At 42.3% G+C, this 12,207-nt stretch overlaps 1 protein-coding gene across 2 annotated transcripts in view; it reads right to left on the bottom strand.

Moving 5' to 3' along the window:
- Positions 1-1,448: 1,448 nt before the first annotated feature.
- Positions 1,449-12,207, bottom strand: part of LOC137974441 (tetratricopeptide repeat protein 28-like) — a 28,006-nt gene continuing 17,247 nt past the window's right edge. For both annotated transcript variants that reach the window (XM_068821425.1, XM_068821426.1), the window contains 2 exons: positions 5,521-9,647; positions 1,449-4,753 (listed from right to left, as the gene is read on the bottom strand). In XM_068821425.1, coding sequence (XP_068677526.1) covers positions 4,734-4,753; positions 5,521-9,589 — 4,089 coding nt within the window. In that variant the 5' untranslated portion in view covers positions 9,590-9,647 and the 3' untranslated portion in view covers positions 1,449-4,733. The remainder of the gene's footprint in view (positions 4,754-5,520; positions 9,648-12,207) is intronic.

Genomic DNA, 12,207 nt, shown 5'->3' on the forward strand with positions numbered 1-12,207 from the left:
TGTGGAATAAAGCTCACATAATTGCCCAGTCAAAGCGCGCGTACTATATCTGAGCGATAGAAAAAAACTTAAAAGTGAACCTCATGCTGAGAGAAACTAATGATCTTTTGTGGAACCGAATAAAACAGAAATGTCTTTGTTGTTGATAGCGAGTGGACAATTAGACAGTTCTCTGGTATTCCAATTACATCTGATAAGAAAGGTCAATGAGATCACATTTGGGATGACGAAATGCACTTAATAACCGGCCCTGTTAGATCATCCGTTTTGAACAACGATCGTATAGCTGCGACCATCTGCATCACAGCAGAAGCCGAAAGAGAGAAGTGATCCCTGGCACTTATCTGAAAAAGAAAAACGTAATTGTCGCTTACACACACCTGAAAACTTCAGTTGGCTCGAAAGGGATCCGAACCCAAGACAATGCTGGTCCAATGCTCCGCCAACTGAGCTATGAAGCCACTCAGTGGAAAAAGGTCAATTTGTTGGGCTCTGTGAGTTCCAGTGGCGAGTGAAAGACTCGATGAATGAATGAAATAAATGTATTTATTAAAAACTGAACTCCGGATATGAGATTTCCAGCATTTTCATTGGCTCGCCGGGCACAGGCTATCAGTTCATATACCTGCTGTACCTAATATGGCCAAGAAACGCGTTAGAAATAAAGCGAGCTAAAAACCTTTTTTCAGCTCTGAGAAAAGATGGCCGACAAAAGCTGTTTTGGACCGGAATTGACCGAGGCAGAAATCGATGCTTTAGTCAACAATACATGCAAGAATTGTTGATCCTGGAGTTTTTAAAAAAACAATTATTCTACTTGAGGTTAATGGATATAAAATGATTATAACTGCCTCGGCGCCACGCGCCTCATTGGTTACCTATCACTTCATATCCAGCGCGCCCTCGTAGAATAATTGTTAAAGATTCGAAGTGCGGGTCGTAGACGAAAGCGAAGTTAAAGTGATCCTCTACATGAAATTGAGATTTAAAAAAAAAACAGAGGTTTTTCCCTTTTTGCCGCTTCGCGACGCGTCTTCGCGGCTCTCTCGCTGCGTCAACAAAATCCCCCCTGGGATCAGGGCACACTTATCTTGACAACTGCCCAGAAAAGTTCGCGGATCACTTTCCTCTTTCGTCTATATCCCGCACCTCAAATATATACATTTATTTCATTTAATCATTGGCTTTCAGTGTTAGTTTTGTCAACTACCTAGCAAATTTTAAACTTTCCATGGCTTAGATACTCTTCTTAACAAACAAGAAGGCGTGTTCAAAAACAACTCCAACAACCCCATGAAGATAGAGATTGACAAGTTCATCAGTTTTGTTGTGGACTTAACATCGTGTCGACCTATCAAATTGTCAAAACTTCAGTTGTTCTCTAATCACTCTGCAGTGAAACGAAAACAAATCATTTTCATACTGAATATCATCAGACGCAGACAAGGTTCAGGAATAATTAATAGAAATCTCATTTATTGCCAGCTATCATGATGCGTGCGTTAATACAAGGGCAGTAAAAATACAGAATATACAGGCGGCGTACATCGGAGACTGCAAAGCTATACTGTAAATACCAAGTATACAATGAAAAATATTCTGAACATTTCTGGAGGCAAGAAAATAGAGCTCAACTTAAAAAAGCTTTCAACAAACGCTTATTATAACACCAGAAACCCATAAAGGTTGAAACGTGTAACGGCCCCTTGTGTGCTGGGAAACAAGCTTCTGAATATTCAATTTGCTAAGTACCATATTTGGAACAACAAGAGCGAGGGGTTTCCAAATATGGTACTTAGCACTGAAACATTCAACCAATCAGTTTGCACTGAATATTCGGAAGCTGTGAACGCGCGTTACACGTTTCAACCCTTATGGGTTTCTGATAACACTTATATCAATACTTCTCGAATGAGCAAATATCGTCCTGACACCCTTGGTAGTCTGCACTGATTACATCATATTAGCGTACAAGTACGAATGTCAAAAGGAAATCTTACAGAAAGGTATCGAGAGATGCCGTCCAGTGACCTTGAACTGCCAGAAATGTCTGCATATATCCGACTACAAATAGTCATGCGCACTACCAGACTATGCAAACCTAAGTGTGAATACCGAAATACCCGAGCTACAATAGCGTACATTTTATGACGTGAGAAAATTTGTCGCAGAAACCAAATACACACTTGACCGACTACACGAATTCGTTTATTAGCTAATGAATTAATACAAGATTATAGGCAAGCTTGAATTTTTTGGAGGAAAAACATAAAAAGTGGTGGAAAACCTGTTCACTGCTTGTTTGAAAAGTCAACAAAATACTCTCCTTTGTAACTACGCTCAAGTTGCCATTTGCGCGGATTATATCGACAGGCAATAAAATGGACATCGTGTTCTCCTCGCAATTCTCTGTAAGTAAAGCACTGGTCAGTCAGTTTTCTCTTCTAAACCGCATTAGAGTTTTCATTATGTTATTTACAAAATAACTAGACTATGACTAAATCACCTCTAATTTGGCGACAATACCCCACTTCACTGCCCGTTTGAATTAAGAGGTATCCTAGTAAGTATGCACTGGTCAATCTATGCATTGATCGTAATCTCCGAACAATTACATTAAAAGCTCAAAAAGCCCATTTAAACGGTTTCAACATTCATTCAACAAAGTTGAAAGGGTGTTGAGCAAATGTTGACAACAAGTTGTGCGGAGACGGCTCAAATGGTTTTAACATGGCGCCAAAAATTGAGCTAACGTTTTGATTGCGAGGAACTAAGAACAAGAAACCAGACTCTCGCGTCCACTTACGGCCACGTGTGAGCAAGCGTGCGTTCTGCAAAATGTTGAACGAACTGTTTAAACGGCTTCAGCTCCATCCAACATTTTCTAGAACAAAATAAATGTTGAATCGATGTTGAATGAAAGTATAAATCAGTTTGAATTTGATAAAACACTCTTTCAACATTTTTGTTGAAGGACCTGTTCAAAAACTCCTAACATTTGGTTCAACAAAATGTTGAATGCATGTTGAAGCAAAAGAGGAAACCGTTTGAATGGGCCTTACAACTAAAGGCCGAGATACTCTGGGCGACAAAGTCGCAGCGACAGGTCTCTGGGACAAGCTGCTCCGTGTTTATTACTTGCAAAACAAATCGCTGCGACGCAACGTCTGTTCGGTGCACAAGCAGTGATCTTGTGTGAGGGGGGATCTGAAATAGTTTTCTAATTCAATATGGCGGACAATATGGAGCTCACTCATTGATTCATTTATATTTGTTGCAGGAAGTGTACACACGGTGCAACAACCACTGCTTTCGCTAATTTTGTCGCCGCTATCAGTCGCACGAATTCAAACTGGTTTGAATTCGTGCAACTGATCGCAGTGACAAAATTCTGCTGTAGCGACAATGATTTTCACAAAATTAACTACGTGTCACACGTGGCGAATTGTTGCGGCGACTTGTCCCTGTGACGTGTCGCAGCGACGTATCGCCTGATGTGTCCCGGCCTTAAAGAATCAAATATTTCTACTCATTATAATGAGTAGAAACATTCGGAAAATACAAATAAAGATATTTGAAATATTTGAGTAGAAAGACATCCAATGCATATTAATTAAGAGATCAAACAAGACTCTTATTTCCTCGTTTTTAACCTTCTAGAAGTTTCCCTAAGAAATTGCCCAAAGAGATCACTCATATCCAAACGTTTGCACGATATTAAATTTCTACGGTCATTTCATTTTCAATCCTAGTACTTTTAGATTCTAGACATTTGCCTAATAAATCGCCCATTCTGAAAATATTTTTCCTTGGCCCCTCTGCGGCAATAACTTAGAAAAACCCCGTTTCTGAGAAACTTCCTGTCTGTTTGATTTTGGAAGTTGGAAGTAACCTTTTTCTAGCAATTTCTTCAATAGAAAAGTTCGAGTCTTAAAACCTTCCGCTTATCTCAATTAGAAGATTACGTAATTTCTACGTTCCTAGTTTTTTAGCTTCTAGAAAATTTTCCCAAAGATTCGGCCAATTTTTAACAAAAATTAGCTGGAAAGGAATGGAAGGTTCATATACGGAGCTACAAATGAATAAAATAAGGGTGCGTTTCTTTGGGAGAATCCAAGATGGATTTACTATCTCAGATAACACGGATATTTCGTTCTCAAAGAAACCAGTATCCGAAAACGGATTTTTCTGGCGTGAAAGCCCACTTTCAGCCGGTCAGGATTAACGTAATTTCTATCAAATTGAAGTTCTGCGAAAAATTTACGACTTTCTGTAAATTTCCGGTACATTGAAGAACAAAATGGCACTGAAAACTCGACATGATACAAGCAAATTGGCGGGAGTGTGTGTTTTCACAAGACTACCCTTGGCCAAACGTAGTGTTTTCGGATCCGTCTCCCAAAGAAATGCACCGATCATGAATCCTAAAAATCGGGATTCAGATCTAATGTAATGAATCCACTCGGAGAGTGAATTCCTCAAATCAATAATCCATTTTTTCGGGTTTTAGTAAGGATTTTAGCGAAATCCGCTTTTGGATACAAGGATCCGGATTTCCATTTCCCAAAGAAACCCACCCTAGGTCTACAAACATACTTTACAAACAAAACATATCTCTTGTCTTCCTTGACCGTTTATGAGGTTTAAATGCTTTAACGCTTTCAAGAACTCATATAACAATTGAAGTAAGGAAAACGACATGCTGACGCATCGGAGTACAAGAAGTAGCTGTCTCAACTTTTGGATGCCGTTTCTGAAAAAAAAAAAGGTAAGGAAGAAAAAGACAAAAAATAGCCGGTTCGACGGCAATTAGGAATTTCGTTGTTTGATAAATGAATAAAGAAATTGTTTTCATCGATAGCAATGTTTGTACATAATTACATGTGATATGATGAAATGGACAATTGATCCTTTCAACTATCTGGACAATTTTAAGTGCTTCACAGGAACAATTAAATGAACCCAACAAAACGACCTGCTCCAAAATGTTTGGCTTCAGAGCTCAGTTGGTAGAGCATTGCACTTGCATCGAGTCCCGTTGGAGCAACCTAAATTTTTCAGGTGTCTACTTAAACAGAAAATTCCTTTAATTGTCTATATAAGTGCGAGGATCACTTCTCCATTTCGTCAATACCTCCACTAGAAAACATACATTTTATTCATTCATTCATAATTACATGTGCTTATAGATAATAGCAACAATTCCTATTCAACTAAATGTCACGGTAAGCCTTTAATATCAAACTTCACTTTACGCAGGTAACCGGCGATCACTGAATTATTTCGTTTCAGTGCATTGCATGGCTCACAGTTATCTGCAAAAAGCAAAGTTCCCGACCCGGTGAATGCAGGCAATACTTACTTCAGTGGCTAGTGAAAGCAGTTCGTAAAAGAACAACATAGGCGACCAATTTTAACCATTTCTCTGTGAAGAACTTACCTCTTGACAACTTGCTGACTAAAAACCTCTACAATGTAATTCCTTTCAGTAATTAAAATAATATTCGAAAAAACACTTACCATTCTTTTCAAGCCCGTGGTGCCCAAATTCGAACGTGACATCATCGCCAATTAGCACAAATGGCGCCCAGTCTTTTACGGCAGAATACTTCTCCGTCTCCCGAAGAGATTTCATAGCATATTGAAGAGCTAAACTTGCACTTTTTCGATCTGCCAAGTGTTTATAGAATTTTTTCATGAACAGCAAGGTTGCCTCATCATCGATTGCCCAGAGTGACACCAGAACAGACCGGGCACCAGCACACAGAAAAGCTCTTGCTATTCCTACTACACCCTCAGAATTGACCTCTCCCCGGCCACTGTGACAAGAGCTCAGAACAACCAGTCTTGCCCGAAGACCAACTGCACGAACATCACTCATTGTTAACATGAAATCTTCCTTTTCTGGAATGTGGGATGCGCGTTCAGGATTTGGGGCCAAAGCAATTTCTCCAAATTTCGAATCTCCATGTGCTGCAATATGGATTAAAGCAACTGACTTCATTCTTTTCAGCACCTCAGCTTTCGTTGCATTTCTTCCAGTGAGAGGAGCGGTCTGCAGAAGTTCTCCAATCATCTCCACCTCTTGTATAGCGCACGGCAACTGCTCGGAAATGGGTTCACCATTTTCGTCAGTGACTTCCTCTAAGCACGGATCACCCACAAGCAGAGCTTTACTGTTACTGTAGAAGTTGTCAGGTGCACTTGTAATGAGTTTTAAAGCGGACAATGAGGGAACAGTACGGATCCTGACAGAGTCACTTAATGCAGAAAAAGGAGCCAAGCAAAATGGTCCATCAGGAACGAACATTAAGTCATCACCTTGAAGCAAGTCTGCAATGGGACTGATTAAGACATCAAACAAAGCCTGCAAAGAGTTATTATCGGAGAGGGTCAAAGACTGAAAGGTCTCGGAAAGAGCTTCCCTACCGCAAAACAAGTGTCTCGGTAGCATGTCAAGTGTGCGATTCTCGCATCGGACAACAGTTCCCGCGCCAATCTGTTTCAAAGTGGTTTCTATCAGTGAAGCGGCACTTCCATTCTTTATTTCCTTTTGCCTAAAGTTTATTCCACTTCCTCCTCTCAGAAGCCAAAAACTGATAGTGTTCCCTTCAAGTGCTATGAAAACTGTTTGTAAGGGCAAATATTTCATAACAGCGGAGATAAATTCCGTCGTCGCAACTGCCGAGGAAGGTTCTTCATCAACTCCAAATTGCACCTTCAAAATGTCTGTCAAAGCCTGTGCTCGTCCTTGTTCAGCAGCAAACAAAGCCTCATCAACCTCTCCATTCTTTAAAAGTGCTCTCCATAAATCTGTGTACGCCATTTGTTTTGTGTCACGAAAACTTATTTTCCATGCATCTTCTGATTGAAGAAGACGCCTAATTTCATCGAAATGTTTTATGCTTAGACGATAAAAACTAAGGCCTTTGCACAACAAGCCTAAATTTTCATGAACAAGACCAAGGTTATAGCAACCGGTTCCCTGTCCTACTGGATCCTCCGTTTCTTTGCAAATGGTAAGCTGTTGTTCGCAAAGAAGAAGAGCATTTTCAAGTTCACCCATTCTGTGATAAGCCATGGCGAGATTACCGATGGCCTTTCCCTCCCCGGCCCTATCCCCTACTTCTTTTGCAATGCTAAGATGTTGTTCGTAATACTCTATGGCTCGCTTAAAATTGCCCAGACTGGCATGAGCGTTGCCGAGATTACCAAAGGCCTTTCCCTCCCCGGCCCTATCCCCTACTTCCATTGCAATGCTAAGATGTTGTTCGTAATACCCTATGGCTTCTTTAAAATTGCCCAGATTGAGATAAGCGTTGCCGAGATTACCATTGGCCCCTCCCTCCCCGGCCCTATCCCCTACTTCCATTGCAATGCTAAGATGTTGTTCGTAATACTCTATGGCTTGCTTAAAATTGCCCAGACTGAAATAAGCGTTGCCGAGATTACCATTGGCCCCTCCCTCCCCGGCCCTATCCCCTACTTCCATTGCAATGCTAAGATGTTGTTCGTAATACTCTATGGCTCGCTTAAAATTGCCAAGATTCCGATAAGCGTTGCCGAGATTACCATTGCCCGCGCCCTCCCCGGCCCTATCTCCTACTTCCATTGAAATTCTAAGATGTTGTTCGTAATACTCTATGGCTCGCTTAAAATTGCCCAGACTGAGATAAGCGTTGCCGAGATTACCATTGGCCTTGCCCTTCTCGGCCCTATCCCCTACGTCTTTTGCAATGCTAAGATCTTGTTCGTAATACTCTATGGCTCGCTTGAAATTGCCCAAACTGAGATAAGCGTTGCCGAGATTACCATTGGCCTTGCCCTTCGCGGCCCTATCCCCTACTTCTTTTGCAATGCTAAGATGTTGTTCGTAATACTCTATGGCTCCCTTGATATTGCCCAGACGGTGATAAGCGTTGCCGAGATTACCATTGGCCTTGCCCTCCTCGGCCCTATCCCCTACTTCCATTGCAATGCTAAGATATTGTTCGAAATACTCTATGGCTCGCTTGAAATTGCCCAGACTGAAATAAGCGTTGCCGAGATTACCATTGGCCTTGCCCTCCCCGGCCCTATTCCCTACGTCTTTTGCAATGCTAAGATCTTGTTCGAAATACTCTATGGCTCGCTTGAAATTGCCCAGACTGAGATAAGCGTTGCCGAGATTACCATTGGCCTTGCCCTCCCCGGCCCTATTCCCTACGTCTTTTGCAATGCTAAGATGTTGTTCGTAATACTCTATGGCTCGCTTGAAATTGCCCAGACTGAGATAAGCGTTGCCGAGATTACCATTGGCCTTGCCCTCCCCGGCCCTATCCCCTACTTCTTTTGCAATGCTAAGATGTTGTTTGTAATACTCTATGGCTCCCTTGAAATTGCCCAGACTGAGATAAGCGTTGCCGAGATTACCATTGGCCCCTCCCTCCCCGGCCCTATCCCCTACTTCCATGGCAATGCTAAGATGTTGTTCGTAATACTCTATGGCTCCCTTGAAATTGCCCAGACTGTGATAAGCGTTGCCGAGATTACCATTGGCGTTGCCCTCCCCGGCCCTATCCCCTACTTCCGTTGCAATGCTAAGATGTTGTTTGCAATACTCTATGGCTCGCTTAAAATTGCCAAGATTCCGATAAGCGTTGCCGAGATTACCATTGCCCGCGCCCTCCCCGGCCCTATCTCCTACTTCCATTGAAATTCTAAGATGTTGTTCGTAATACTCTATGGCTCGCTTAAAATTGCCCAGACTGTGATAAGCGTTGCCGAGATTACCATTGGCCCTTCCCTCCCCGGCCCTATCCCCTACTTCTTTTGCAATGCTAAGATGTTGTTCGTAATACTCTGTGGCTTGCTTAAAATTGCCCAGACTGAGATAAGCGTTGCCGAGATTACCATTGGCCTTGCCCTCCCCGGCCCTATCCCCTACTTCCATTGCAATGCTAAGATGTTGTTCGAAATACTCTATGGCTCGCTTGAAATTGCCCAGACTGAGATAAGCGTTGCCGAGATTACCATTGGCCTTGCCCTCCCCGGCCCTATTCCCTACGTCTTTTGCAATGCTAAGATCTTGTTCGTAATACTCTATGGCTCGCTTGAAATTGCCCAGACTGAGATAAGCGATGCCGAGATTACCATTGGCCTTGCCCTCCCCGGCCCTATTCCCTACGTCTTTTGCAATGCTAAGATCTTGTTCGTAATACTCTATGGCTCGCTTGAAATTGCCCAGACTGAGATAAGCGATGCCGAGATTACAACAGGTATTGCCCTCCCTTTCCCTATCCCCTACTTTTTTTGCAATACTTAGTTGTTGCTTGAGGTACTTTCTGGCCTTTTTAAAATTGCCCAGACTGTGATAAGCGTTGCCGAGATTGCCACAGGCTTTTCCTTTTCCAGCACTGAAACCTATTTCTTTAAAAATCCTTAATGCTTCTGTGTAATCCCTCTTAGCCTGTTCAAAATAAGCCAAGCCATAATAATAACCACCCAGATTGAAATAAGCAATACCCTCCCCTTTTCTGTTTCCCTCTTTTCTGGCAATGCTAAGGTCTTGTATATGCTCCTCGAAAACGTTCATCTTTTTGTCTGCCATTCTTGATTACAAGAACTCTTGAGAACAAGGAAGGTCGTCTTTGAAAGAGAGGGCACTCCTTGAAAAGTACGAAAGAAAGCATGAGAAATTTAATGCACTGTTCACAAATGCTGCAGGTACGTAGCCAAACCAACACTAAAGAGACCGCCGGTCATTATGAGTCTTACAAAGACAATTTTCTGCTGTTGACGTCAAACTCTTTACTTCTTTTGTTGAGCCCTTTGTCTGATTTAAACTGAATTTTTAAAGACAGAATTGACCGCACAAAATAGACGTATTTAAATGGCATAAATTTGTCTCATATCAGACTCAACTCAGCCAAAGCAATACTGTTGTCTTTTTGTCATCATATTTTCCTGATCAAATGAAATTGCTCTTGTGATACCACTGCTTAAAGCTGGTTGTCAATCACTTTTTATGACATACAGACTACTCTAAATGTCCCCTGGATTCTCAAAGTTGCTCTAGAAAGTAATTATCCATAACCGTCTTGTAAGTGGCTTAAATAAATTACAGCACATTTACATTACACCACATCATCACAGTATACATTACACTAAGTTTACGTTTTCTCTACTTTTCGTATTACTAATTAGCTCTTTACCACTGATTGACCTGTACAAGACGTCATCTTGCGCTTGATGGCAGTGAACATGCCATATAGTCTGGGAGCAAATGTCATAAAATAAGGTCCCGTGTGAAGTTCGTGCTGAAAGCAAGCACCTAGTGTAAAAGTGTTCATTAGGTCCTACTAAACACGAAACGTTTTGGTGCCAGCTTTGCCATTTGCTCAGACGGCTTTTAAGGGGGGTTTAAAATCTGACCCATGAAATCCAGCGTGAAAACGAGGCTAAAACACATAATTACTCATAACTTTGTTAATAACACACGAAAATACACCAAACGTGCTCACATGATTGGGCATGATCCTCCCTGTTGATTTATGCTAATTTACATAGGTCACGTGACCTTACGCATGAAAGCGAGGCTGAAACAGATAATTTACTCTAAATTTGTCAAAAAAAATCCTTATCATGCCAAACTTGCTTACCTTAGTCAGTCAGACATCTTGCATCGATTGGTGCCACTTTGTAGTGTCACGTGACCCCATACATGGAAACGAGGCTGGATTGCAAAACACGCCAAAGGAAAACGAGTGCTAAGGTCATCAAAGTCAAAGCTAAAGACACGATCATCGAGTTAAAGGAGGACAGAAATCTGTTTGCTCGTTTGGCGATAGTGTGCAAGAGCCGCCCAGAAATTGACATCCAAGAGGTTGTTCGCTTACATGAGTTCACTGTTGTCCCACGATCTTTGTTTGCACGAGATGGTACCATGTTGAATTGTTCTTGCAAGAGTGCCCTTATGCATATCCTAGAGAAGGCAGGTGGCCTAATACACAAGAAATCACCGCAGGATTCAAAGTCGCGATTGTTGATGGAATGGCCAAAGTCCAATCACAAGACAAGCCAGAGTGGATCAAAAACTGTAGAGACTTGGCTGAACATTTCACGAATCGCTTGCTTGTAAAGTATAATGATTTACAAGAGCTCCACATAATCTTCGACAGATATGATGTGCCATCCTCACTGAAATCAGCAACACGACACAAACGACAAGGTGACCATGCTCCCATTTATTATCGCATTACTGATTCTACCCACATCGCCAAGGTGCCGATGAAGAAGCTTCTTGCTCATTCAAATACCAAGGGCGAACTTACTACGTTTCTCGCAAAGAATGTGAAGGATAATGCTAATGGGAGACAAGTCGTTGTGGCATGGGGAACGGAATGTGAGGCAACGCACAGAGACGTCAGGCATTTACGAAGTACACAAGAAGAAGCCGACACGAAGATTATTTTATATGCTCTGGATGCCTCTGCTCAAGGTGCTACCCAACTCTCTATATATTCTCCTGACACTAATGTTCTTGTTTTGGCTCTCCGACGGTATCCAGATTTGTGCTCGAACTCTTGCTTTGTTACTGGGACCGGCAGTAGTCGTAGAGTTATCAACTTGAAGTCAATCGCAGACTCCCTTGGGCCCACTAAGACGGCTGCGCTGCCAGCATTTCATGGGCTGACCGGAGCAGATGTTACTGGGAGTTTCTCTGGAAAGGGAAAAGCCACTTGTTGGGATGAGTTTGATAACGCCAGCACTCCTATCTTGCAAGCTCTTGCTAACCTCGGTTGTGGGGAACAGCCAGATGACGGCACAAGAAGTGGAGTGGAACAGCTGGTTTGTCGGATGTACCAACCAAAGACAGACATCAAAACTGTCAAAGCCCTCAGATGGTCCCTCTTTAAGAAAAATCAAGCTGAGTCTGAGAGGTTGCCGCCAACACAAGCCGCTCTCCATCAAGCCATTCTGAGAGCGCACTACCAGCTTCTTGTTTGGAACAACGATCATGTAGCAAACCCGGTGTTGCCCTCACCAGAAGGCTATGAATGGCAAGATGAAGATGGAAAGTGCGTACCAGTCATGACAAATCTTCCACCAGCGCCAGAGGCAATTAGACAGCTTGTGCGATGCAAGTGCGCCAAGTCCCGTTGCTCTAACAACCGTTGTCAGTGTCAAAAAGCCTGACTTGTCTGTACTGATCTCTGTCTGTGCTCT

Source organism: Montipora foliosa, chromosome 10 (genome assembly GCF_036669935.1).
Source record: "Montipora foliosa isolate CH-2021 chromosome 10, ASM3666993v2, whole genome shotgun sequence".
In the NCBI taxonomy this organism is placed as follows: Eukaryota; Metazoa; Cnidaria; class Anthozoa; order Scleractinia; family Acroporidae; genus Montipora; species Montipora foliosa.